The following is a 27879-nucleotide window of genomic DNA, read 5'->3' as shown; positions in this document are numbered from 1 at the left end:
GATAAGGGTAAGAAAAGTGAAAATGAGAGTGTGAGAGAAGGGTAAGAATTTCGGATCTTATATAGAAAGGGGGAGGGGAGATGAAAAGGTGAATTGAATGGTGAGTAAAGGGACGCGTGTCCTCGCGTGTGGGTTGTGTTCGAGGCAAAAGTTCTGACGTTTGGACCAAAGGGATACGTTGGTCTGAAATTTTTTGAATTTGAAGGGATGTGATTTGTTAAGGGAGAAGTGGTGAGGGGTATTATAGTCTAAGGGCGTGACGTTTCGAGACTAGGTGCGTTTCAGGAGGAGGTATAATTTTTCGTTTAAATTTATAACACTTTATTACATTTATTGCAGCTTTGATGATTGTGTTAGTGGAATTTCAATATATATGATAGTATTGTAGTATCAAGTTCCCAAAAATATGCAGGAGATCTACTTGATGAACTTAAAGCAGGTAAAGTAATAATGATTTCGAAATCTGCCACGGTAAGGGCATGTGAAGTGACAGCTGAGTGGATGTGACAAGGTTGGTTCAGCGTGCAAAGATGATATTCATTATGTGTTAGTTAAGATTTATAAATATTTGAATTTACACGCCTTTATTGACATTTTATGTGATGTAAATTGCTGAGGGCTTATCAAAGACACTTTCGCCTTATACTAAGCCTTAGTGTCTTGAGGGCTTGTGGTCTGGTATGGGCTGATCAATATGTATATTACTTAGGCTGACCGAATCATGTATTAAATGGGCCGGGTAACCCATGATCCAGCCGGATCAAAACCCAACTATAAATAAAGAAGGACCGCCCAAGCGGCAGGGATCCTATCATTTTCACGCATTTTACTCACTTTGTTTACTCTCGCTTACTCTCGATATTGGTTAGCCGTAGTCTGCGGTTCCATACCGGAACATATATCTATTACTAGCTCACAATTCTTGTCATAACATAAAAAAATGTTATGACAATAAATTTAAGTTGAAATTGTATTGGAAATTTGATCTCAAGAGTATTATTTTACATATTAATTACTATGTATAATACATTTACATATTCTAAGGGTAGTGTCTTAGAGTATGTATCACTGTGCAAGTGTAATTTTTAAATTGAATGCTTCCAAAAGGGATAAAATTTGATCATAATCAATCAACAAGACGAGGAATAAGCATCTGGTAACTGAAGAGCAGCCACAGTAAGACAGAGGACGCAAGAATTATCTGGGATGTAAAGATAATTCAGTAGGAAAGTGTTTCATTCTGCGTTAGAGGAAATGATCAATTAAATATTAATTTTATGGGGACAAAGAACCCAATAAATGAAGTACACCTTATTTTCTTCTATATGGTGGTGAAACAATACTAGCAATAACAAGATGACTAAAATAGAATATGAAACACTGAAAGTATAAAAGATAGTAGTTCATATCAATACTTAAGCTAAACATTCCTCTAATCCCGATGAAATGATGAAATAATTTCCTTACAACCAAAATTAAGTAATTCCTTCCACTTATAGAAACATTTACACTGCAAAATGTATGCATTTGTTGGTTCAATAATAGCCACTCTGATCAATCAGAACCCTAACTGCTTGGGCCAGCTTCATCATGATTCTTGCAACAAAACCCACCGTCACCATGATCATGGGGATGATGATCAGAGTGATGCGGTATGTCATCCTCATCACTATCATCTTCATCAAAGGGCTTCTCTTTATGGAAGATACAGCACTTCTTGGAACTCTTCTTCTGCATGAACTCATTGTCTACGGTGCCCTCTTTCCACGAGACCTTCTTCTTCTTGCGATTGAGGGGGAGGTAAAGGACTTCTGGTTGCTGTTGCTCATGCTGAGATGAAGAGGACGACGCATCAGAGTTTTGAATTGTTATGGTGGTGGTGGCAGTGATAGAAGGGGGGGACAAGGCTACTGGCCTAGTGGAGTTTCTTCGTCTGTCCATTGTTGGCAAAACAGAACTAGCAAGTTTATGGGATCTTGACTATAGTGCTTTTGTAGGTTGCTCTCTGTGTCCTCTTTTACTCCCCTTAATTCTGATTTCAAGAAAGCAATTTAAAAAACGTTAGAGATTAATAACCAAGGTTTGGTTTGATAAAACTTACATAATATTCACATGTGTAGTTACTCTTTTATTATTTTTAGGCATAATGTATATGATCAAGCTGCATTTATAAAGGTAATGATAATGAAGAAGAGAGACATCTTGAGTGGATGCAAAGCTGAAGATTCTCAGCAGTTTCTGAATGTAAAACATGTAGGCAACGTATTAAGCAAGAAGATCTGAACATGGGCAGACAAAAACAAAACAGAAACATAAGCATCATTATTTAGACTCATTAACCAGCACCTCAATTAGATCATTAAAAGGGAATGCAAAAATGGTTAAAGGATCAAATTCTTATCCATAAGGGAACTCCATGTGCATACCAAAGGTTTATCCATAAATACTTTTTTCATTTGTCCAGGGAAATGGGAAATTACCTACAACAGACAGTATCTTCACCTCCTTAAACTACCCAAAACTTAGATGTGATAGATGATAAGATGAGAGAGGTAGAAACAAAAATAGGTGGAAATGAAGTGTTTAAAAGATGAGGTGTGTATATATCATTACTCCTTTCCCTCCCCTAGAAGCCGTCCCATCCCATCCCCTCCCTCTAAAACTCTCAAACATAGCCTAACACTCCGAGAGAGTGACTTCCACATATTTGTGGGATGGTCATCAACCGAAACAAGAACCTGTATTTCTTACAACCAACCTCTATTTTGAGAATCTTTGAAAGCTCTGGAAGCTGATATTCAGTATGCCAATACCCTGTATATCTCTCTTTCCATGTCCTTTTTTTTTCCTGGTTAGTTGTTAAATAAGAAATTGAGAATTTAGCTTCAGATGCATTTAACTCTTAGTTAGTTCTTCATATCCCAGATTCAAAATTGAGTCTTGTTTTGGAAGAATTTGAGGGTCTGTTATGCTCTTGAAGTTTAAAACATGATGCCTTACTTGCAAAGGATTTCACATCACTTGGATTTTTAAAATTGAATCTTTGTCCATCGTACCCTTTTTTTTGTTTAATCTATTTAGAGATGGTTTTCAGCTTGCGTAATCAAGTTCTGTTATCATGTGGTACATTCTTTGTCCTTAACATGCGTTACAAACATCGCACACATTAGTAGAGCACCACAGAATTATGTGTCTATAACTTATTCTCTTCATTTTTCCTTTCCAAAATTTCCCCTTTTTGTACTAACCTAATAACTACCGTTTTTTTTAGATAATTTCAAAATATTTTCATCCGCATTCATGCAAACCTAGTGTATGTTTGGTTGTATGTCTTGGAGACCTGGCTAGACTCGATTCAACTATTGGACAAGCTAAGGGAAGTAACTTGTGTTCACCATGATTTTGCCTTCACCGTAATTTCTGAACGAGTTTCCAAACATTCTGTTGTACAAATGGGAATACTACTACATCGATTTATGAAAGGAAAGCAAGCATTAGGGTTGAATGTGGTAAAGATGAATGTCTACCCATATGTCTACTTTTCTATTTCCTACTCTAAAAACAACAATCCTCTAAATCCAATCACCTAGATAAACCTAAGGAGAAAATTAGGGAATTCATGCCCATACCTAATTTACATTTTCTCCAAACAGATTTCACCAATACAGTTAATCCAAACTTGAAGAAGGAACAAAATACAAGTACCAAAACCTAAAACTAAAATAAAGCAGAGACCTTTAATCACAAACCAAGTAATAAACACCATTTCCAATCCTTATAACATTCTTGATACACAAAAAGAAAATTAAAAATCGATCAAAACAGAATTTGCAGAGAAATTGAAACCCTTATCAAAACTGAACCCTATTTCAGCGCTTGAAAACCTAATTCGAAGAAACGAATGATGAAATAGGTTAGAGGAAGAGGGAAAACCTTGGTGTCCAGAAGAAGCAGAGATTCAGAGAGAGGTTGGTGTGGCGTCGCGCGTGAGAGGAAGAGAGGAACGCTGCAGAGATCGAAACGACAGCGTTTTGGGTTGATGATCAAGGGAGAGAATAAGGAAGAAGAAATGCACAGTGCAACAACACAAGTTTATATGGAAGGGAAAATTCCAGAGAGAATCAAGTTCATTTCCAATAATAAATTAAGGTTATGAAGTAATTAAATTTCTATAACTTATTTTGATTTTATTTTCATAAGTTGTTCGGATTATCTTATTGGATAAGAATTTTTGTTTACTTATAACTTATTTTCAGTTTATTTCAATAATTTTATCAAATTAATTTATCAATAAACATTTATGGGATACACGCTTATTATTATAAGCGCTTCATTAAGTTGTTTACTCTAATGTAATAAAATATTCACTTGCATCTTGTGTTGAAATTAGACTTACTCTTGTTCAAGTTGTGTAAAGGGAGGAGATGATCATGTCAAAATCTGCTGAAATAGGGGTTCTAAACCTAGCGGTCATTTTAGTATATCAACTAAACATCCTTAATTACAATAAATGTTTTCATTTTATAGTAAGGAGCATATAACCCTAACCCTAAATCCTCCTAAGGTTTGGTCTTAACAAATGCGGTCCAACTGCCCAAGCCTACATGAACCACTACAAGATGTTGTAGCTCGTCCAATAAGGACACTACATGTTGCAAGAAGAAATCTCTAGTTGGATGAGGAAGACGTCGGTGGATGGTCGCTCACATGATGAAGTAAATCTCCAAATGCTCCTTAGCTTCACACGATCGCCTCAAGCCTTTCAACGGATCCTCCACCCGCCAGGGCCTAATAGAGGCAACCAAAAGAAGATAATGCCCTAATTTGCACATAATTTGGAAAACCTCTTAGCCTTGTCACCCTTGACTAGTCAAAAAACCATAAAAAGACATCGAGTCTAAAGCGCAAAGGCCAAATGTGTCTTTTCCAATCTCTTGCCATGATACCTTTTGTCTCGTCTTCCTGAAGTATCAACGTGAAGTGTACTTAGGGCGGGTATTTCAATGGACCGCTCTAACCATCCAACCCCATATTTATAGATAAGAGTACTTAAGAACATAAGAAATAAGAAATGAAAGAGTAATAAGTCTGACACTCATTTGGTTAATAGAAGATTAAGAAAAACCAAATTTTGACCAAAATAATAAGAAAGAAATGAATCTTTTGTCATTGTTACCCTTATTTTCTTCCTAAACATTAAATCTAGAGGATAAAGTCGACTTCTTATCCAAATTTAATTAATTTCTCTATTTGTTTAAAGAAGCAAAGAGAAATTTTGATATCTTTTGTTTTCTTATTTCTACCTATCTAAACAATTTATAATCTTTATCTAATCCTTCTCTTTCAAGTCATTTCTTTCTTTCAGTTTCTCCACTTCCTATCTCTTTTGATATTCGAATATAGTGTTAAAGTACATACATATTTGATATCTAATCCTTCTCTTTCAAGTCATTTCTTTCTTTCAGTTTCTCCACTTCCTATCTCTTTTGATATTCGAATATAGTGTTAAAGTACATACATATTTGATACCGGTTTTAAAACGAGCATTTTAGAGTATTTTACAGGTTTGAAAATATTGTGGGAGTGTTGAAATCTTGGAGATCCTTTTCTGCTTTTTCATTCATAATAATGCCCTGCCAGGATAAAGAATTTAACTTCAACCTTTGGTTAGCATCAGCAATTCATTATATGATTAAAACTACAAGCCAACCAATTACACAGTTTTCATTAACTTCTCGAGTGTCTATGAACAGTGAGCCTTTGCAAACTCAAAAAAACTACATAAACACTAGATCAAAGTGTGTGTTTGGATAAATGTTCTCAGAATTGATTTTAGGTACATTTGATTTTGATAAAATTGATTGTAGTAAAAGTGAGTTAAGACGAGTTGATGGTGGATGGAGTAATTTATTTTTAGATACGTTTATGACAAATCAAGAAAATGATTTATGTATGGTAACATTGTGATATGAAATTTCACATTTGATTATGTCTAAGGTAGAAGTCATTCTCTCTAACTCTTCTACATGGTTAATTTTTGGGACTAATATCGATACTCTAAGTCTTTTAGCAAACATCTATATAACCGCCTAAAAGTAATTCCAATCAATGAGAATTAATTTTAAGAATCTAAAATTTGGAACCAAACACACCAATATACTCAGAGTGCAATTTTATAAGAAGTCAAAGAATGTATATGTATACAATAAGCCAAGCCATCTAATTATAGATAGTTTGAAATGCAAGGCAGTGTGATTTTCTTAGCATTGTATTGAAAAACTATGGGTCTAGAATGTAGACCATTCAGTAAAAAGAACGAAAAAACAGCAACAACAAAACAGAGAAAAAAGAAAATAAAATGAGTATTATACTGCTGCAAAAGCTAGCTGTACTGGAAAAGGATGAAATGTGATTAGCTGGGTGTGACACATTTATAGTGCTCTTGATTTTATGATATCAAGGCTCATCTCGCTAGGATCTGTTGCTTGCAACTCAACTTGAACGCCATCAAGTTCCCTCTTGAACCTGTCCTTAGAGCTAGCATACACCATCTTGTGTCTCACCTTTGCTATATCAGGAGCCCTAAATATCAGAAAAAACAAGCACATACATGATAGCAAATTAGCAATGTCAATAAACAGTTTTTTCACCTCTAAAATGGAAGTATCCGGCAATACATGATAGGAAAGATAAAATGTATGCACGTGAGTAGTAACTGAGAGTAACCCCTCTCCAACCTCAACCTTAATCTTAATAAGTGCATGTTTGGATCAACGTTTGTGATTTTGAGAAAATTTGATTTTGATAATAAGAGTGACTTGAAAGTGAAGTGATTTATATATAGAATTTACGAATTGATTATGTTCAATGCAGAAGCTACTCTCTCTAGTTTCTAGCAGAACTGATTTTAGTGCCAAAATTAACTGTCCAAAATGACACTCAAGCATCTACATTATTAATTGTTAGTGTAACAGACAGACACACCCAGACACATTAAGGGCAGAGGCTATGTATTGTAACTTCATTTTCTAAGTGCATGTTTGGATACACGGTGGGAAATAAAAGTGAGATAAAATTATGGTGGGCATAAACAACTTCTTTTAGCTTTTCGGGTTGTTCATTCATATCATGATTTTAGTTTCACCGTAATTTTCCAGCTACATATCCAAACATATACTAAAAAGTTATTCAAACAGATTTTGAAGTGAATCCAAATAAAATAAGCATGCTATACTTCATTATGGTATTAGCTTTTCTACAGTAAAAATGGCTGGTGAGGAATATGAAATTACCATGCAATGAAGAAAATCTTGCTTTTCTGGCAGTTCTCATTAGTGGTGAAATCAAAATCAAAGACAGCATATCGGCACTCATCAGGAGGCAGAGAAGCAGCAAAGTCATCATAGGTTTCTTCTGGACTTCCAAGTTTTTCCACCACCACATCCTGACTCTCAATCTTAAACACAATGAAACGGTAGTTCCTCTTTGCCTTTAGCTCCACGAACTTCAATTTACATTCATCATCAACAGCCATTCCAGATGCCGCGTTCGCCTATGAACACATTTTCAAAGACAAGAATAACATGTTCGTGATGTAATATTTGTATGTTTGAAAATTCTTCTTCAATTTATTCTAAAAACAAATTCAATTTTCGAAAGAAACTTACCTAAGCTTCTGAATGTCATAATTGATTATGAGGAAAATAAAGTGATTCAAAATGCTATGTTATATGAAAACTACTAGAAGCATTCAAGTTTGCAACATACAAAATTTCCTTTGGCATGTCTTTCATTAATATCAAATTGAATCATTCTTCTGAATGTCAGAATTGATATTGAGGAAAGGAACGTGAATCCATACATTATGTAATAGACTACTAGAAGCATTCAAGTTTGCAACATACAAAATTTCCTTAGGCATGCCTTTCATTAGGATTAAATTTATTCTTTCTTTTAAAACTTGTACTACACAACACATCTACCAAAAATCGTATAGAGTTCTGCATCAATTAATTCAATGATTCTACAGAAATGAAATCCCAAAATCAGAAAATTCTCTCAAGATTTAGCAAATAATTATGTAAATTCCATCAAATGAGAAAAGGGACAGATATGGTTTGTGCTAAAAAAATGTATCCTTAGCATTGTAGAGAGTGAGAGACAGAGAGAACATACCATGTTGTTGCGGATGATGGAGAAATGAGAAAGAAAGAAGTTGAGACACAAACAAGGAAATGAGAGAAACAGAGGAACAGATCCTTATTTTGTGGGAAGGCAATGAGAACTTGGAGACAAAAACGGAGAGCAAGAGAATTTAGAGGAAAGAAACAAAGGTTGAAATCTCTCAAAACTTCAATAGGTTATGATGTCCACTAAGGTAGAACCAACCATGTATACACATAGATTGCATGTCTATGTTCTAGGAGAAATAACATTGTTTGCACAAATATATCTGTTAATAGTAATTAGAAAGTGGTTTGCATTTCATTCATTTTAGACACTAAATTTGATTTCTTTTAGAAATAAAATTTTATTTTCATTTTATCGTATAAAAATGAAAGCCGATTTTTTTTTCTGTTCAAAAAATAATACTTGGCGATCAACTTTCAAATTGCTATGCCATAATCTCATATATGGAAAGTGTGTGAAATAGCCCTTCTCTTAATATTAACATAAGGGTCATTTTATACATATTAAAAACTTTAAAGACACAAATGCACCGTTTGAAACGTCAGAGTCTAAGTCGTACGTGACTCAAACTTCAAATGACTAATTTGTTTTTTTTCCTTTTAACTTATTTTAGTCTTTACCTTATTCTAATTTTATATTTTTGTATAGGCAAATGTTAGTTGTTAGTAATGTTAGTAAATTAGTCAAGATTCGAACCATGGACCCTTCACCCTCACAAACCCTTATGTCCCCTAACTCTTACCACTTGAGCTAACCTTCTGGGACATTCTAATTTTATATAATCTAATCTGGTTGGTTCAACCAGTAGGGTGTGAACTAGTAAAATGACAAACCATCTAAAAGAAAAAACCACTAAATCTCAAAACTATCAAGAATGGATCGTACTAGTCAAAACCAATAAAAACTTTAAATTGACGCTACTTTACTTTATCGGCCATTTTTCTCAAGGAGGTTCCCCTTTACCGGGATCGATCCCTACACCTATATATCTCTCAATTCTAAGCACTTGAGCTACTAAAATCAGTACCTATATCGATTCATTGACCGGTCCAGTTTTTAACTCTTAGAATAATCTCATTCATTCTTTATTAAAAATAGTTGAATCGATGTTGAAAGTCCTTTGAGTCTCGGTACACAATTCTGGCTTGTCACTTGTGTACCTTAAGTGAACCCTACTAGTTCAAATTCAGAGGCGTTGCATTCAAGTGTCATCCACTTAACCTAAAATTCTTATACACACAAAAAAGCAACTATAAATAACATTTTCAAATATTATTATATTCAGGGTAATCGACTTCCAAATCACTAACTCCATTAATACAACCTTTGCTTATCAAAAAAAAATTCACTAACTCCTTTAATTTTGATCAACTAATCCCAATGTAGAAAAAGTAACATAAAATGAAAATGGAATGTGGAACCTCAACAAGGTGTACAAATATATTACCGTTTCTACAACATAGGGAATTTGAACCAACAAAATTGGGAAACCATGCCCACCTAATCATAAGATCACAAGGCCAAGGAACCAAGATCGACAATAACATATGAAAATTGACTTCAAGTCATCCTAAATATCGTCCCTGCTCACACTGCTCACATACTTGTAACTTCAGACTATCCTTTCAGCTACCACTGCTGGCTACAAATAATGTAACAAACAATTTTCAGACATATAATAATTATTAAGATTGGGCTTTGTCCCTCCTAATAACCAAAAAATAATTATGAAGATCACTCAGGAGAATTATGAAGGCAGGCATCAACAGAATGCTTTTAGTGAGTAGATCAGAAGAAATTAAATAGGAGAATTATGAAGGCATCACTCAGGATAAGATCATTTGAATGAAATGTTATCCAAAGCATATAACACATTAGTTTACCTTTGGAGTCCCGAGTGGATGTAACTGCAGCTACATAACCACACGACAGGGATTAGCAGTGTAATGTTTTAAGGACTATATAGACAGATTATACTCAACTAATACAAAAGTTAAAAACAAAATGTAAAATTAGATCAAGTTGCATTGATTAAACATTTAAAAAAAAATTCTTCCTAATCCAACGCTCAGAGAGTCACAAAACTGTACCCCCCCCCCCCCCCTCTTTATATGTATTGCATAACATGGGTTCTTCACCTCTACCTTTTGCTCTTTATTAGAATTCCAAAGAATAAGTCTACCCTCCCCCCTTTTCCTACTTTTAATTGAATTGCAAAGAAGCACGCTCTATTTTCTGAGTTTAGGTTCTCCCTTCCCCGTTTCCTTACATTTATTTAGAGAATGCACCAAGGCACGAAAAGAGAGAAAAGACAGCTTGCAGTTGTATCCCAATACATGTTCAACAACAAATAGGAGTGAAAATGCACCGCGTATGGGAACATGTATACCAGATTGCAGCTCTAGGAGGTGTTTACTGTTTAACAAATTTGGTAAAAGTCATAAAACGCACATAAAAGATAAGAATACCTTTGGATCAATCCATGACCATGTCGAGTGCAGTTATAGCTGAAGTGTCCTTGCGCATGACATATTAAGCACTTGGCAAACCTGCTTAGTCCTCCCCCTGCATCACCAACAAACAATTTTGAATTTTTAAAAAAGGGAAAGAACATAAAGTGAAGCCTGTTTCCATTAATGATTTGTGAAGTTTACATTGTAACAGAGGACAAACTTAAGTTCCTTAAGGAGTATGTAACTAGCCTCTTCTGCTAGTTCAACAAATGATACAACTTTCAGTTTCCACAATTACTATAAGGAGTAGTATACTATTTCAAGAGGGATACTGTATTTATATACTTTCAATTCATAAAAGGATAAAAGTCTCCTACTGAAAAATAAGGAAAAGAGTATATAATCAGAGGATTGGATAGGACCTTTGTTTGGGACATGGGTTTTGGAAGGGAGGGCAAAATTCTCCATTGTAATTTTTTTTTCAATTTGATTCATTTTTTCAAATAAAAGATATAAAATGGTAGATTAGAATAAACTTAATACTCTAATGCTTTATTTATTACCATAAACATTATATAATTCTCTTAATTCAAAATTTGCCCTTCCCTTCCTTACCCTCTGAAAAACCCTTCCAATCAACAAAAGCCAATAAATAATAATGAAAATATCAAAAACAAAAAAATAACAATAATAAATTCTTTTCATTATTGCCACAAGAAAAAACTGAAGTCAAGGGAGCTTTTATTGCCACAATAAGTTCTTTACATTTTCAACCACAACATATATAAACTTCAAAGATAAAAGGATCAATTTGAAACATGGTGCTTGTATGAACAATAGCATATTTTTTATGGAGCACAAAGACCCAATCTTCCTATCACATCATATTATTCTGTAAAAAAAATCTACAAAAGAATAACAACCGTTAATTATTTAACTATAAATCATTACAAATTTACAAGAAGATCACCTCTTTCATACAAGACCCATACAAGCAGATAAAAAGATGGAATATACATTCGCTAGCTATGCTATAAATATATTCAATACGGTACTTATACTATGAGAACGGCTAAAATTCTTAGATAATGGTACAATATTAAAATATTTATCTCTCCAATATGATATTGCCGGTTACCAACAATATTAAGTCAAGAACTAAGTTTAGGCAAGACCGAAATTGTTGTTACGTAAATTTCAATCAAAAACTGTAAAATTAACAAACTTCAAGCAACAGACAACTTTCATATGGTTCTCATATTAAAAAGACAAGCAAAATAAGTTTAGCATACCTGCTCGAGACACTGAGCAACGTCCAAGTGAGTGCCCAATTTCCCCACAAAAGAAACAAATTTCCACATCCTTGGAGGGATATTTCAGCTTGTGACCATGCTGCCGGGACGCCTGGCAGGTCCGGAAACACACAGTTACCATTTATATAATACAAATATACAATAAGGAAATTCTAGATTTCAAAAGGGGGGAGGGGGCAGTCTTGCGGAACTAGAGCAACATAGAATACAACTACTGAAACTATATCGATGAATCCAGCTAACATACCATAAAACTTTTAGCTTTAACGGATTTAGCTTCAACGAGTTTGAGTGATTCAGTTCTCTGAACTGGGTTTTTAGCATTTTGATCAGAACTGTGGTGGACAGACTCTGACCAGGCACTTTTGAGTGCCCTCTTATTTTTCTTCCTCCTCTGTGCCTTTGACATCTTTCCTTCTGAGTGTTTTGGAGTTGCCAGGTCTATTGGGACCGGCTGGTCTGTGGGGAGTGTTGGGTCTATTGATGGTGCTTTTATGGGGTTTACAGATTTCTGAACAGGGGTTTCAGTTGGCTGCTCATTGGATTTCACCCCTTCACTTAAGAGGACATTATTCCTCTGTGCATTTGACATCTTTCCTTCTGAGTGTTTTGGAGTTGCTAGGTCTATTGGGACCGGCTGGTCTGTGGGGAGTGTTGGGTCTATTGAGGGTGCATTTATTGGGCTTACAGATTTCTGAACAGGGGTTTCAGTTGGCTGTCCATTGTGTTCATTGGATTTCCCCCCTTCACTTAAGAGGACATTCTTCTTCTTTGCCCTCTTCTTCCATTTCTTTGGGGTCTTGTGCTCCGGGTTGGTTGGAACTGCAGGATTAGAATCCGATGGGATTGCTTGGTCTATATGGCAGTTAGATGCCAGCATCAGGGTTTCAGGCAGTTTTGCATTGCATTTATTGGGTTCTTCCCTGTCTAGCACCCTCTTCTTCGTTTCAGGCGGTTCTGTATTGTGTTTATCTGGCATGCTATTCATCCTCTTCCTCTTCATCTTCGACATCCTACTTCTCTTGTTTATCTTCTGTTCTGTGTCTACTACTGGGATTGTTTGGCTTTGGCCAATCAGTGATGCTGAATTTGGGCAAACTGGGATTACTGGACCCGGTTGAGTCTGCTGCTCCAGGACAAAGCCCGGGATACTCTTCAAAGGAACTAGATGATCCCTTGGGTTGACTATCTTCTCGTCCGAGGTCACAAGTGCCACTAGTTCTTCTCTTCTATTTCTCCTGTTCAATTCGTTCTCATCAGTTGGAGTTAGATTTTCCCCTTTGTTCTTTTCTGGGTCTATCGGGATTGCTAAGCCTAATGGGGGTTCAGGACACGCTCGAGGATGCTCTGCATTAGATTCATTAGGTTCTGCCTCTTTTCTATTCTTTTCTGGGTCTATGGGGATTGCTAAGCCTAATGGGGGTTCAGGACACACTCGAGGATGCTCTGTACTGCAAGGTTCCTTCGGTTTCGGTTCTGGCAGTGCTCCCCCTTGCACTGCAGGGGGTTCAGTACACACAGTAGCAAGTTCAGCAACAGCTTCATTCGATTCTGCTCCTTTTCTCTTTTTCTTTTTCTTAACAGAACACAATTGAGTAGGTTCAGAGTGATCAGTATTGCTAGTTTCCTTCAGTTCCGGTTCGGGTTCCGGTTGGGGTTCGAGCACAGTCTCCTTTTTCTTCTTCTTCCTATGCGTCTTTGCAGGTCTCTGATCAGGTACAGGGTGCACTACAGTGGCTTCAATTGGTTCTGCACCTTGTTCCTTAGGGGTTTCTAGGGTTATGGGGATTGCTGTGGCCACTACTACGGGTTCAGGGAGCAATACCTGATCGTGTTCATGTGATTCAATCCCCTCTTCCTTGATTTTCTTCTTCTTTCTCCTCTTCTTCTTGCTGCAACTCTGTTCCTGATCCTGTTCCGGAGAAGGCAAGGGTTCAGGCTTTTCCTCTCTGCGCCTCTTCTTCGAGTGCAATAACTCGCTCTGGCTATGGCTATCCATCTTCTATGTGATTAGAATTGATGAACAGAACGGGTGGCAGTGGCGGTGGCGGAGGCGGAGGCGGCGGCGGAGGAGGCAAAAGAACGGCGAGCCTGCATAGGCAATGCTACTGCATCCGTCCTGATTGGTGAAGGGAATTAGGGTTATTGAAGGTTGTTTGCTTTGTTTTGTTTTCAGTCACTACTCACTTCTGTTCTGAGCCGTCTAATTTCGTATTGCAGACCAAAAAATAATAATGTTTGTTTTATTTAGAATATAAAGTTAGGAATGCCTTCAAAAAGAAAAGTTAAAATTTTTATGTTGGGGATAATGAATCATTTATTTCAATGATCGTGTATTAACTCGATTAGTAGTCGTGTAAAATAATATAAAGTGGGTTATTTGAAGAGAAATAAACTAACTATGAAATTCACTTTCAAAAAATAGTATAGACAAAGTTGTGTACCGCTTACTGCAAGCACATGCGGCAAGAGAATTAGTCATTGTTGTCGGCGGGATACTTGAGTTCGTTTTGTCTACGTAACAAAAAGTTTCACTTGTATAATGCAAAATTTTAAATATAATTTAGAGAAAATGGTTGACATGTGAATCTATACAAGGATATAAACTAAAAATATAATAGCTTATGTAATTAGTAAAATATATTTTAATAATAATAACAAAATACAAAATATAAACATGTGGATAATTAAAATTTTCAATTTTTAAACATCTCAAAACATATTCTAAGTAATGTAAGTGATATCTTTTATATTCTTTAATTGATGAAATTTAAGAACTGATTTATGTACTTAAGCCGGAACCAACAGTTGCTTTTACTGAAAAAGTATAAGTTCTACAAAAATAATTTGCAGAAAGTGAAACCTCAATCTAGAGACAATTCTAATACATGCATAAGTGAGTTTTGGAAATGATCCTCTCAATTGTAAAAATATATATATATTGACCATGTAAAGATTACACATCTAACCATTGATTTTTGTGTATTTAATAATTAAAAAATTAAAATCAATCATTAAAGGGTGAAATTTGACAACTGTGAGTTTTTGCATCTAAAGGTTGTTCATATAACATCAACCTTTTTCAAAGATAAAGTATTTAGAAATAATGCAACAAAATGAACCTTAATAAGTAAATAAAAAGACTAAAAAGCAAATACAGTGACCTAGTAAATGTACCCAAGAATATATTGTTACATTTTTAGTTTCCTTTTTTAGAGAACTCTAGGATAAATGACCAATAAGGAGCAAAATTTTCAAGCCAACTCTCCAAACTTCAAGGCAACCCAAGATTTGCAGATGCAGCCTTCATTCTGGATGAGATTCTGCAGAGTACAGGCTTAAGTATAGAAGAAGAAAGCAAATGGAGAGTAGAAATCAAATCCATTAAATGCATTGACAGGTAATATCCTTGGTTAAAAGTTAACAACTTTAGGACCCTTCTTCGGTTTTACATGGCCATCTTTTGAGTTTGAGGACGTGTTCTTGTCACCACTATTTATGTCATCTGCCATGAAGTCGTCCTCCATGTCATCCCCGCTCACAAATCTGGTATGACTACTGGGCCTCTCTTCAGTTCTCGATGCTGAAAGAAAGAATAGAATTATCAGCCATATTTAATAACTAGTGTAGTGACTGAGATATTTTATATTGTGAAAGCAATTAAATTTGACATATATAGAAAGAGCTCCGGCTAAGGCAAGAGGAGCAAGAGATCACTTGCAAGAAGTTACATTTAGCGTACATACTTCATTCCAAATAATTTAGTTCATTTGGATTTCTATGATGAACATTTGTGTTCAAAGAAAGACTTCAACCCATGCTTGGCACGAGTCCAAGTATTTAAAAGAGGTGCATATTACTCCCCTTGCTTGATTACAATACAACACCATCTCTTCATGGGTGACATCTCAAACAAGGATTAAAACAAAGGTAGTCATTACTTTGAAATAAGAACGGTGCACCTAAACAAATTAGGCAAAATAAAGTTAGCTAAAAAGGGGGAGGCTTGATGTAAATAGTCGGAGTTACTGCCATGTGGCTAAGAGAGTAAGAGTTCATATGTTTAAGTTGTGGGATCACTCTCTTAAAAATGCAAAGTAAGGTTGTGTTGTGCCCATTTGGATGCAAGACCAAAGAGCACTTATTTGAGCTTATCTAGTGCTTGTTTTTAGTAGATAAGCTCCAGTAAGTGTTGTTTGATCCACATCCAAACGGGAATAGACTCGCAATGAGCCAAACCTTCCCTGGATCCAGTCATGATGGAAGCTTCATAGCATTAGATTGCCCTTTTTAAAATGAGATCAGCAACCAATAAAATCAAGAAGCTTTTATATGTCCTCGTGACTATCAAGTTTGAAGCCTATAATAACTGACAAACTATGTTCCCTAATATCTGATATTTAATGAATCCCAAGTTTAACATGATATGCAATCAACCAAAATCTATCAGTGTATCACGACAAGACTTGAGTAATCTCAAACATCTCAAATATAAAGAACCCTTATTCAGCTCAATCAGCCACTACATGATATGCCATTACTCAATAGCATTTGCTTCGAACTAAACTAATAGACTTTCGAGCAAAAGTATCACTAATTTGTAGCACGTTTAACTGTTCTAATTTAGGTCATCCTGGCAAAAGTATCACACGTTTAAGGTTTAACTGTTCTAATTTAGGTCATCGCGCAAAAGTATCACATGGCATTGGACCAAAAACAGGGAACATCCAGTACTTGAAGTTAATTTACATTTAAGGTCAGAACTCAGACATTACTATACTTTTAGACAATGCAGCTCAATAGAGGAAAAATGGGGCCAGTGTCAACCATAGTCCATAGGTTTAGAGAAGCAAATGCAGAAAGGAACATGGATGCAAACAAGTAAACAAAAACAGCATTTGATTTCAAAACCAGAAATATAGCAGTAGAAAATCCATGAAGTTTCTTCTGAAAAAGCTTACATATACGAAGAGGCCTATTAGCAGCAACAGATCCTCTGTTCCCTTTGTCAGGACAATCCTTGGCCAAATGTGTCACACCACCACATATTTTACAAGAACCACCCTATCACAAATAAATAGCTGTAACAGATTAGACACAGCTTGCAAGGGACAAGGTCAACTGGAAAGAGAAATGATTACCTTTGGGTAAATGCCATGAGCATTTTGAGGGCAGTTTTTACTCAAGTGTCCACGTTGTTTACAGACAAAGCATTCAGCAAACTTTGTCCCTCCTGCATCACCAATAAAACCCTTTACTATATCATGATAAAGGAAATTAAAGAACTGCTACATATTAAATTCAAAATTTCAATTGGAAACTCCAAAACCAGCAATGTGCATGCTATAACATATCTAACTTGATAGGTTTCAAGTTTCAACATGCCATGCTTAGATATAACACAAACCAGCATGTTTAAACTACACAATTAATCTTTAATATGTGTTTGTTTTAGCTATTGAAAATCAATTCTAGCTAGAAGCTCCTTGGTGTAGCTTTTGTGCCAACTGCCAACCACACTCAACCAAAGACACACTAAACCTCACAGAATCACTTGAGGATAAGTGCATTAGCTTTTGCGACAACCACTCAACCAAACACACACTAAACCTCTCAGAATCACTTATACCCCCAGCAAGTAAACCTACCAGGTTTTCAAACTGACACTCAAACATCACAGAGAGCATACAAAAGACATATATTAACAAACCTTCTTGAAGAGGCTGCGGACAATTCGAAAGCGGGTGCCCAGTTTCCCCACAGTTATAGCAGAATTTCCCATCCTTGGGGCCATCTTTCACCTCAGGACAGTTCTGAGCTCTATGACCACGTCGCCGACACCGCAAACATATCTGAAAATACCAAACACCATTCCATCAAATCACAAAAAATCCAGTAATCCAGTTACATCATCAACAAACCTATCAACTAATTTCATCAAATAGAGCATGCCCATTATTTCTTAACTGTTTCTAACAACTCCAGTGACCAAAACACTCCGCAACATATCAACTAACAATACAGCATTGATCAGAACCAAACCTTGTTCTTTTCCCATTCAGCTTTTTCAGGACAGAGCTTGGCGATATGGTCTCTAGCCTTGCAGATGAAACAGGTCTCGCCGGGCCTCATACCGGGAACACGAAGAGGGTGTTTTCTGGAATTGCTTTTGACTCCCTTTGAATCATCCTTTGTGCGCTTGAACGGGGTGGTTTTTCTCTTCTTCTTCTTCTTCTTGTCAGGGTCTTTTGGGGGTGTGGGTTCTGGTTTGGGGAAGAGTTCAGGGTTCTCTGCTTTGAACCGCTTCCGAGCGAGTCGCTGCCGTTGGCTCACCATCTCTGATAACGAGCAAGCAAGTGCAAGGGTTTCTCTATCGCCGCCACCGTTTTTCGAAGGAACTGGTGCTGAGTGCGGCCGCAAGACAAATCCAAAGGGTTTTTCTTCTTCTTTTCCTTTTTACCCCCATTGTTTTCTCCTTTATTTGTTTACTCATAATTTTAAATAATGAAATAATAGGGTCAAAATAGGGCGAAAAATTTGTGCATATTTCATGTTTTTTTAAAGATATTTCATGGGTAAAGTGTTTTGAAAAAAAAAAGTAATAATCGATAATGTTTTCTGATGTATAAAAAAAAGGAATAATCGATAATCTAATGGTAAATTTTTTCTTAGAGCATTAGTTAATGACAATTTTAATTATTTATAATTTGAAATTTTGAAATTGTCGTCTACTGATAACTTGGCAGGCTTTAAAATTTTAAAATTTAGTTACTAATGGCTTTTGACATCGGTAACCTTAAAAGGCGTCAGTAATTTCAAAATTAGTTACAGATGGTCAAAGTCATTATTATTCATGTTAAAATTTGAAATTTTTGCCTAATGCAGACTTTAAAAAATTAGTTACGGTTTTACTTCATCTACCTCATCCTCATCTTCTTGCAAATAAGAATGTCACTTCGCAACAAAATGAGTTTTCTTGTTCATGCCAAATTAATCACCCACGGAAAAATTCATCGGTGATTACCAAAAGTTTTTGAAAGTCGTCGGAAAAAATTATCAACGAGACAAATACCACAACTTTTTTAGTCGTTCTTCGTCATCTTCTTATATATATATAAGAATGTCTCTTCGACATTTTTATTCGCAACAAAATGAGTTTTCTTGTGCGTACCAAATTAATCATCCACGGAAAAGTACATCGGTGATTACCAAAAGTTTTTGAATGTCGTCGGAAAAAAAATTATCGACCAAACAAATACCACGACTTTTTAGCCATCGGTAACAAGCATTATTTTATGTAATGAGTAAGCTTTAATAAATCTACTAGATTGTAAAGAAAAATGAGTTATTTAAAATGTTAAAGGAAAGTGGTTTTTTGAATTCATACTAGTCATCCAATTGACAAACACATGTCGTAACAGTTTAGACCACCGTAATTTGTTAAGTATATAAAAATTAAGAAAAATATGTTTTTGGCGATTTCAAACCCCCTGCCCTAATCACCACAACTAATTTTTTTTAATCTTTGTATTTAGCAGCAATCCAAAAACCGCCGCTGAATACATATTGCGAACCCCTAAAATTCAAATATTGGACCTAATGTTCAATGTCCAGCTAGAATTAGTGATGCTAATTGATGGCAATAAACCACTTGTGAGTCTTATAAATATGAGAGGTTGTAGACAATTGTTATGCATTTCATAAGAGACAACAAAAAAATGTAAGAATTGATTACTTGTGTGTGTGAGATGTGTGTGGACACTATATAGATAGGTGTTGTGAGCACAGAAGAGAGAGTCGCATGAGAGACACCATGTATCAAATCATTAGATTTGGCACCACATACGGAAACTTAGTTTCCGAAATATTTCGGAAATAAGGTTTCCGAAGCATTTTTTCACTCAAAAGTTGAGTGTTACATGTATTTTGCACTACAAATCACGAATTAATTTCGGAATCTTAGATTCCGAAATAATTCGGAACTTGAAAATTCGAAAATAGGGGGTGTGAAATCTAATGGTTGGGGTGGCAAATCCAGCTCTCCATGTATCATCGTACAAAAGAAAATTAACCAAATTTCAACAAGCTGAAGTTGTTTGTTTTTCAGTATGTAATAATTTGGCAACTGATAAAATTAAAATCTGATGATAAATAATGTATTTTCTAGTCTTTGAAAAATTTTCCGACCCCTACGTATTGTGCTGTATAAACTCATTTGTAAGTTGTAAGCAACGTTTGCAATAAAGTACAACATATACACTTATGGACAAGCCTAGACTAGATATAATCTCAAATTGAGAAAGGAAAAGCTCTAATAGTTAAAAAATAAATAAAAATAGAGCACAGTAGACCATAGTACAACGACGGATAATTATTTGTCCATACCTCATCTTTGAGGTGGAAAGAGGTGGAGGATGAGAGAGATAGGAAGAAAAGAAAAAGTAAGAGAGAGAAAGTATAAGATATGATAGATGATAAGAGGAGAGAGATAGAAATAAAAATAGGTGAAAATGAAGTGTATAACATATGAGGTGTGTATATATCATTACTGGTACAACGACACCACATCTTAAAATAATGAGTATATCAAACGTTACACTTACATTTTCTCCAATTTATAATATAATGCCCATGTTTTGTACTTGAAAATCCCATTGTCTATCGTTGCTTGTTACCCAAGCATAGTCACATACTTTTTTGTTCAGCAGAGATATAAACACAATATATTACTTCTTCCGTTCCTTATTATAAGTCACATTTTTTGAAAAAAAGTTGTTCTTAAATATAAGTCACTTTCTAATATCTAGGAAGCATTAAATAATTTTTTCCAAATTCACCCTCATATTTAATATGAAAGAGATAATGAACTTTTGGAATATTAACTTGGAGAGAGAAAATCATAGAAAAGTAAATAAGGGTAGTCTAGGAAAGCTAATCATTTCCTTTACAAATTTATTATTACTAAATACTTTTCTTAATCTAAGAGAATTAGTTTTTTGTGACTTATAAATAGGAACAGAGGGAGTACTTTACATAACTCTAAGATATTGCTATGATGATAGGGTTCAAATTGTAGGTTTAAGCCCTAACCAACTCCTTTGGATGTTTTTTAAGCCTAACAGTACAGTTTTGTTTATCATTGACTAAGACACTACATATCCCTTCATCTAAATTTTTATCTACCAAAAAGGTTAGATGACATAATTGTTGTTGATGATGATGAGAATTGAAAGTTTAACCATATTCCCTCGTTCATTTATCATTCATCACATATATGTTGGTGATTTTAGTATCATCAATGGATTTTAGTAGTAATGTGATTTACTATAGGCCGATGCGATTACGCGTTAAGCTCGAAAACGAGTTAGGGTAGTGCGGAGTGCACGCTCGTTGAGCCAACGTATAATTGACCGCGAATACAAAACAGGGTTCCAAGGGGCTCCGCCCCTGGCTGAAAAGTTATAATTTTCCCAAACGACCCCTAATTTTGAAAACTGTTAGAATTAACTGTTTTTCGGTTTCTGAAACAAACTCAAATATAAAGAGTCATTTGGCCTCAGATTTGACACACAGAAAACAAAACATACATTCTCTCTACATTCCTGATCTGTTCTCTATTGCCAGAAACAAGTTGTTCTTCAAGAATTATCCCAACAAGGATTTCGTGAACCCAGGCAAGAATAGAGTCGAAATACTTTGTTCGGAAAGTGTACGAACACGAATCTTCGAAGTTATCAAGGATTATCATACCCAAATTTCCAACAATATATCTGGTAACAATAATTAAAGAAACATTTATATCAAAGAAGGCTTAAGTATGCAACTTAGGAGCATAAAGTCATAAAACCACAACAAGTACCAACTTACTTTTATAATTGATCATTATTTTATAGCTGAGAGTGAGACATTGGATCCGTAACAAAGGAATCATAATGAAAGGAGATTACTTTGTCATGAAGGGTTTTTGTGATCACTACATCTGCTCTCACTTCATGTCACTCTTGGATGTTGGATGACTACTTTATTTTGCTTCTATTTTTAGCCATGGATGAAGGACCCTACTGCTTGCATTAGCAAAAAAAAGAAGGACCCTCCTGCTTGCTATGTGGTTTTTTGCTGGGTCCACCATTAATCTATTCCTAGAGTGAAAGACAGGTTTGCACACCACGGTGGATCTTTCAGGACACCTAACTGCCCATTTTGATGATAGCTAGGAACACAGGAAACATGGATTGTATTAAAATGTACAAATCCTAATTGTTTATAAGTATTTTTTTATAGGTAAATGTTAATTGTTAATAAATTAGTCTTCATCATAGTTTAAACTCTAAACTTTTCACCCTTTAATCTCCAAAACCCTTATGTCCCCGAAACAATCAATTGAATAACATGTAGGATATACCAACAAAGTGTGGCACACCTGATATATAGTTAGGCTCCTTAAACATCCAATCCATGGTTCGGTTTTTGAGCGGTGCGTATGAAGAAACATTTGTTGGAAGAGATTTACCCACTTAACGTGATCTAAGAGCCTCAAAGAATTAGTCTCATAGTCGACTGTGGAAGTGATTGTTTGACCTCTAATGTCTAAAGTTCTATTAACAAGACACACCGCACTATTAGAGAAAATTTTGGTATTTCTCAAACCTCGTCTTGTCTCGAATAAGATTAGCTCAATAGCTATATTTAACCCAAAAAATAAAGTATAGTCACGTTGCATGCTTTTACTAGAAGCCTAGAATAACAAGTGCAGCTCACATGACATGACCCAGCCCGTAATCACGTGTAACTCTTGCCAGCTTTGTCATGTGCAGCGTGGCCCAAAGCCTGAAAAAAACCCACCAACTTATTCCCAACGCCACATGCACCCGCGCGTCTTCTTCACCTGCCAACAACGCGCGTCACCACCTCATTCCTAAACCTCGCTGCTCTCACACCCTCCAAGGCATTAACGGCCGAAATCACACGTAATCGAAACCGTCCACGTGTCCAACCAAATAGGGATGATCGCATACGATTAGCATCCGTTCGCTTTTCAAATTTTAAATTCCCCCTTAAATCTAACGGCACCGTCAAATCCCCCGTAAACCGCCTAACGCCGTCACGGTCCCGTCACATCCCATCTATAAAGAACCTCTTTCAGTCATTCTTGTTCCCTCTCACTTCACAGACCCGCTGACATCATTTTCTGCTTTTCTCTCTCTAGAACTCGCTCCGTCACTCACCTCTCTCTCTCTCTAAAACTCGTTCTCCGAACTCAGTCAAAATGCGTGAGATTCTTCACATCCAGGGAGGACAATGCGGGAACCAGATCGGAGCAAAGTTCTGGGAGGTGGTGTGCGCGGAGCACGGGATCGACTCCACCGGAAGGTACCAGGGGAACACTGACATGCAACTCGAGCGAGTCAATGTCTACTACAATGAAGCGAGTTGCGGGAGGTTTGTACCTAGGGCGGTGCTCATGGATCTGGAGCCTGGCACCATGGACAGTGTCAGATCTGGTCCATACGGCCAGATTTTCCGGCCGGATAACTTTGTTTTCGGACAGTCCGGCGCCGGAAACAACTGGGCTAAGGGTCACTACACCGAGGGGGCTGAGTTGATTGACTCGGTCCTCGATGTGGTCAGAAAGGAGGCTGAGAACTGTGATTGCCTTCAAGGTATTGTTTACTACTTCACTTCAATTTCTGATCCAAGTTTTTTTGAGATTTTAGGGTTTTGTTTTTTGAATTTTTTCTGCAGTTTGTTTCTCCACAATGTTGTATACTCTGTGTTTACGGTTTATTTTTCAATTTGATTTTTAGTTGTTGATGATTTTCTTGTTTGTTTGTTAACGATTTAGTGATCTCTGCGTTTTGAATGAAAATGATGAACTCTGAGTTGCAAATCTCGCTGTGTTATCAAGTTTTGAAGTTAAATCGTAGAGTATGGGACCTTGATCTGGTGAATAGCGTTTGTTTGTGCTGATTTTGAAGTTTGGTAGTTCTTACAAACTTGATTATGCTACTGTATGAACAGTTATTTTTCAATTGAAGTTGGTGTGAGATTTGTGAAATCAGGATGAACTACCATATTTGTTGATATGTGAATTTATTTCACAGTTTGTAGAAATGTTCCATGCATGCATTGATTGAGTTATTCACTGTTTTATTGGCTTGTAAATAGGGTTCTTAACATTTCTGGTTTACTCTTTCAGGGTTTCAGGTTTGCCACTCTCTTGGTGGTGGAACTGGTTCCGGAATGGGAACACTTTTGATTTCCAAGATCAGAGAAGAGTACCCTGATCGAATGATGCTCACTTTCTCTGTGTTCCCATCGCCTAAGGTATCTGACACTGTTGTTGAGCCTTACAATGCCACACTCTCTGTGCACCAGCTTGTTGAGAACGCTGATGAATGCATGGTGTTGGATAATGAAGCTCTTTATGATATCTGCTTCCGAACCCTTAAGCTCACTACTCCAAGCTGTATGTTCACATCAACTCATGTTTGCACTATTTCTATATTTGCTTGCATTGCTTTGTGATTAAAATCAACTAATTGGGTTTTTTGTTTTTGTTGTTTGGTTGCAGTTGGAGATTTGAACCATCTCATTTCAGCCACCATGAGTGGTGTGACATGCTGTCTTCGATTCCCTGGTCAACTCAATTCTGATCTGCGGAAGCTGGCCGTGAATCTCATTCCCTTCCCTCGTCTGCATTTCTTCATGGTGGGATTTGCCCCACTCACATCACGTGGATCACAGCAGTACAGGGCCCTCACTGTGCCTGAGTTGACCCAACAAATGTGGGATGCCAAGAACATGATGTGCGCAGCTGATCCTCGACACGGTCGTTACTTGACAGCTTCTGCCATGTTCCGTGGGAAGATGAGCACCAAGGAGGTTGATGAGCAGATGATCAATGTCCAGAACAAGAATTCCTCCTACTTTGTCGAGTGGATCCCCAACAATGTTAAGTCCACTGTCTGTGACATCCCTCCAACTGGTCTCAAAATGGCTTCCACCTTCATTGGCAACTCCACATCCATTCAAGAGATGTTCCGGAGGGTGAGTGAGCAGTTCACAGCTATGTTCCGCAGGAAGGCTTTCTTGCATTGGTACACCGGAGAGGGTATGGATGAGATGGAGTTCACTGAGGCAGAGAGCAACATGAACGACCTTGTCTCGGAGTACCAGCAGTACCAGGATGCAACTGCAGATGATGAGGGGTATGACTATGAAGATGAGGATGAAGTTCAGGAGGAGGATTCTTAGTTGTAATGTTTTGAATGGTGTTTTTGTCTGTGTGTGTGTTATGATGAGACTTTTGCCATATGTTGTCTTTTTCTCCCTCAACCTGAATACCTTTTTCAGGGGGTTTCTGATATGTTAGTTTGTAGGGTGGGTCTTTATTTTTCTGCATGTTTCTGTTATAATTGTTAAGATGATGATGCAGTTTTAATTTCTGGATTGACCTAGATATTAAAATGATGACTTGGATATATTCAGCTCTTGGATTGAATCAGTTGCTGCTTATGTTTTTTTATGCTTAGTAGTACTAAGTTACATTTTTTTGCGGGTTTAATGAGATTCCCATTAACTTCAATCCAACATTTTATATGTTTTTGCTCTGGAAAGTTTGCACCAAAAGAGGACTAGTAATTCATATAGCTGTGGTGATTTTGGTGTTTTAATTGCGGTTAATTTGAATCGAAAAATCCTGTTACAACATTCACTCATTGAATTATTGAAGTTCATGCGAGGTTTGCTAAAATCCGAATTCAAATTTTCTTTCTGTTTTCTGGTGACCCTTATTTATTGAAATTTATTCGAGAAGCCGTTTTCATTAGGGGCTATCTCAATGTGATCAGAATAAGAGACACGTCTCTAATTATAACCAGCAATTTTATTTCTCTAATATTGTGGATGCCACACCTTATTGGTACTATGAGAAGATCCACCACTGCCAGCAAAATATGTAGGAACAACTTCATTAGCTATTACAAACTAAACATGGTGTGCCTCTGAACTCAACCTGTTTAATAATAAGACGTTGAGTTGTTTATTATGCCACTCAATTTTTTTGCATGCTCTAAAAACTACAACTTAGTATGGTGGGTATGATGGGGTAGCCGCAGGCTCAGCTGCGAACTCCACAGGGTTAAATGGCTCTGGAGGTGTAGCTAAAAACTGCACAAAGTGAACAGGTCCTGGTGCCACAATGCCAGAGCTTTTGAGTTCAGCCATTCCTCGACGAGCATTCCCACCTTCTGCTTCACACAACATAGGAAGAAACACACCTACAAACACACAACAAAATGCTCATGCTCAACACCTATATAACATATTTGGAACAATTTATTGGAAATTATCTTGTGAGGCATGACACTTATATTGTTTACATAATCAACCATATTCTATATGTTGAATGTGCACATGTCTTGAGAATTTAATCAAGTTTACCCTAATTAAACCTTAAAAAGGTTATTCATGAGGAAATTACCTCTCTACCCTTTTTACTTTGACATATCTCACATCTATGTCCCAATTGGGCTTTGAAGTGATTTTGGGTAAATAACTTAATTAAGTGCTTATAAAACTTCTTTATTAGTTAATTTGAGAAACTTTTTGAAATAAGTGAAATTAAGTTATAAGTAGGCATAAGCTCTCACTCATGAATTAATCTGAATAAATTACGAAAATAAGTTCAAAACAACTTATAGGTAGGTTGTAATCTATCTACATAAAATTTCAAAAAAAAAAAACCTATCTACATAAGCTCTTGCTTATCTAAAACAATCTACATAAGCTCTTCAACACTTCTATAAGCGCTTATGCATAGTCATATGATAAGTTCTTCCAAATGAGTCTAACTTAATATCAAAAGTTAGCTCATAAATGAAAAGTTGTCCTAAATGCATCTTTGAAAACTTGTTTGAAGGCAACACATAGTGGTGAATAAAAACAAACTACCATGCTTTTGGCTTTAGTGTGTTTTTCAAATGAGTTTTCAAGTAGACTTAATCGTTTTTTGACCATTTCTCTGATCAATGCAAGACCTTTTAACATAAATGTTTTGTTTTGGTTACCTTCACCAGCTGCAAGATTGAAGTATAAGTCAACAACATTTGGGCAACTCTGGTAGCACTGAGGGGAACAAAGCTGGTGAGTGAAGCGGGACTCAAGAAGAGAATCTGATGAGATTCCAAGGGATTTTCTGTCCAATCCACAAGCCTTGACGCACTGCTCAGTTTCAATGTGATCCTTCAATTTATCAGCTTCAATCTCAGATGTCCTGCATGTGTATGCTTCCTCCCCTGTTCTCTTCACACGCTTCTCAAGCACACAGCGTTTTCCACCAGATGACACGGCAAATGAGCACGTTTCCTCGCTCAGATTCTCACATTCTATCCCTCCTGCAACAATGTTAATTTCAACATTAACTATGATGTTTAGATTGTAAGAACAAGAATTAAGAATTTCATTAGTCATATGTGTCATGTGTGTGCTTGTTTAAGAGATTATTTGAGAGGTTTTGGAGACTTACCAAGAGTGCCTTGCACGGCGAGAGAAAATGTGAGGGCAAGTATTGCCAAACTCATCAAGCTAAAGTTAGAGGCCATGGCTTCAAGCAGAAGAAGAGGCTTTGGTAACTTGTGTTTGAGTTTGGAGGAATGGATGTTATGAGGTTTGATGGGGCTTGTGTTTTTATAATGGTTTTACAATGGCAGTTATAGTGGATCCCTGCCTACTAATATTGGTAGTCAGCACCAAATTTCAATACTAATAACCTACTCGTAACTAGTTAATAAGGTTAATAAGGTATGACTCATTCATTAATACTAATAACCTAATATTGTTTCACACTTTTCATTAAAAGTGTAAATGAAATGAAGAAAAAAGAGAGATCATATTAAAAAATAAAGAAACTAAAGATGTGATTG

At 36.3% G+C, this 27879-nt stretch overlaps 6 protein-coding genes across 8 annotated transcripts; 1 reads left to right on the top strand and 5 right to left on the bottom strand.

Annotated features, from left to right (window-relative positions):
• Window positions 1-1343: 1343 nt before the first annotated feature.
• LOC130720802 (protein phosphatase 1 regulatory subunit INH3) lies at window positions 1344-4109 on the bottom strand. Its single transcript, XM_057571501.1, has 2 exons — window positions 3934-4109; window positions 1344-2032 (listed from the first exon to the last, which is right to left on the bottom strand). The coding sequence occupies exon 2, from the start codon at window positions 1939-1941 to the stop codon at window positions 1567-1569; it is 375 nt and encodes a 124-aa protein (XP_057427484.1). The 5' UTR covers window positions 1942-2032; window positions 3934-4109; the 3' UTR covers window positions 1344-1566.
• Window positions 4110-6142: 2033 nt separating this feature from the next.
• LOC130716724 (actin-depolymerizing factor 7) lies at window positions 6143-8308 on the bottom strand. The gene is made up of 3 exons (XM_057566736.1): window positions 8176-8308; window positions 7293-7552; window positions 6143-6582 (listed from the first exon to the last, which is right to left on the bottom strand). Exons 1-3 carry the CDS (start codon window positions 8176-8178, stop codon window positions 6432-6434), a joined length of 414 nt encoding a protein of 137 aa, XP_057422719.1. The 5' UTR covers window positions 8179-8308; the 3' UTR covers window positions 6143-6431.
• Window positions 8309-9435: 1127 nt separating this feature from the next.
• LOC130716722 (uncharacterized) lies at window positions 9436-14165 on the bottom strand. 3 transcript variants are annotated; one of them, XM_057566732.1, is made up of 5 exons: window positions 12204-14165; window positions 11936-12047; window positions 10659-10755; window positions 10074-10103; window positions 9436-9832 (listed from the first exon to the last, which is right to left on the bottom strand). In XM_057566732.1, the coding sequence occupies exons 1-5, from the start codon at window positions 13953-13955 to the stop codon at window positions 9820-9822; spliced, it is 2004 nt and encodes a 667-aa protein (XP_057422715.1). In that variant the 5' UTR covers window positions 13956-14165; the 3' UTR covers window positions 9436-9819. The 3 variants fall into 3 exon arrangements, with proteins under 3 accessions (XP_057422715.1, XP_057422716.1, XP_057422717.1); XM_057566733.1 differs by having other exon boundaries at window positions 9436-9828; XM_057566734.1 differs by lacking the exon at window positions 10074-10103.
• A 784-nt stretch (window positions 14166-14949) lies between these two features.
• Window positions 14950-18402, bottom strand: LOC130716723 (uncharacterized). Its single transcript, XM_057566735.1, has 5 exons — window positions 17999-18402; window positions 17667-17808; window positions 17098-17189; window positions 16918-17020; window positions 14950-15539 (listed from the first exon to the last, which is right to left on the bottom strand). The coding sequence occupies exons 1-5, from the start codon at window positions 18290-18292 to the stop codon at window positions 15370-15372; spliced, it is 801 nt and encodes a 266-aa protein (XP_057422718.1). The 5' UTR covers window positions 18293-18402; the 3' UTR covers window positions 14950-15369.
• Window positions 18403-23104: 4702 nt separating this feature from the next.
• LOC130720752 (tubulin beta-1 chain) lies at window positions 23105-25457 on the top strand. The gene is made up of 3 exons (XM_057571446.1): window positions 23105-23616; window positions 24153-24422; window positions 24528-25457. Exons 1-3 carry the CDS (start codon window positions 23223-23225, stop codon window positions 25208-25210), a joined length of 1347 nt encoding a protein of 448 aa, XP_057427429.1. The 5' UTR covers window positions 23105-23222; the 3' UTR covers window positions 25211-25457.
• A 442-nt stretch (window positions 25458-25899) lies between these two features.
• On the bottom strand, window positions 25900-27642 carry LOC130720753 (uncharacterized). Its single transcript, XM_057571447.1, has 3 exons — window positions 27483-27642; window positions 27025-27351; window positions 25900-26235 (listed from the first exon to the last, which is right to left on the bottom strand). Exons 1-3 carry the CDS (start codon window positions 27556-27558, stop codon window positions 26042-26044), a joined length of 597 nt encoding a protein of 198 aa, XP_057427430.1. The 5' UTR covers window positions 27559-27642; the 3' UTR covers window positions 25900-26041.
• Window positions 27643-27879: the final 237 nt, after the last annotated feature.

The sequence above is a fragment of the Lotus japonicus genome, chromosome 5 (genome assembly GCF_012489685.1).
Source record: "Lotus japonicus ecotype B-129 chromosome 5, LjGifu_v1.2".
NCBI classification, from domain to species: domain Eukaryota; kingdom Viridiplantae; phylum Streptophyta; class Magnoliopsida; order Fabales; family Fabaceae; genus Lotus; species Lotus japonicus.
The sequence above is the reverse complement of the archived record's forward strand: the minus strand, read 5'-3'. Positions and strand labels throughout refer to the sequence as shown.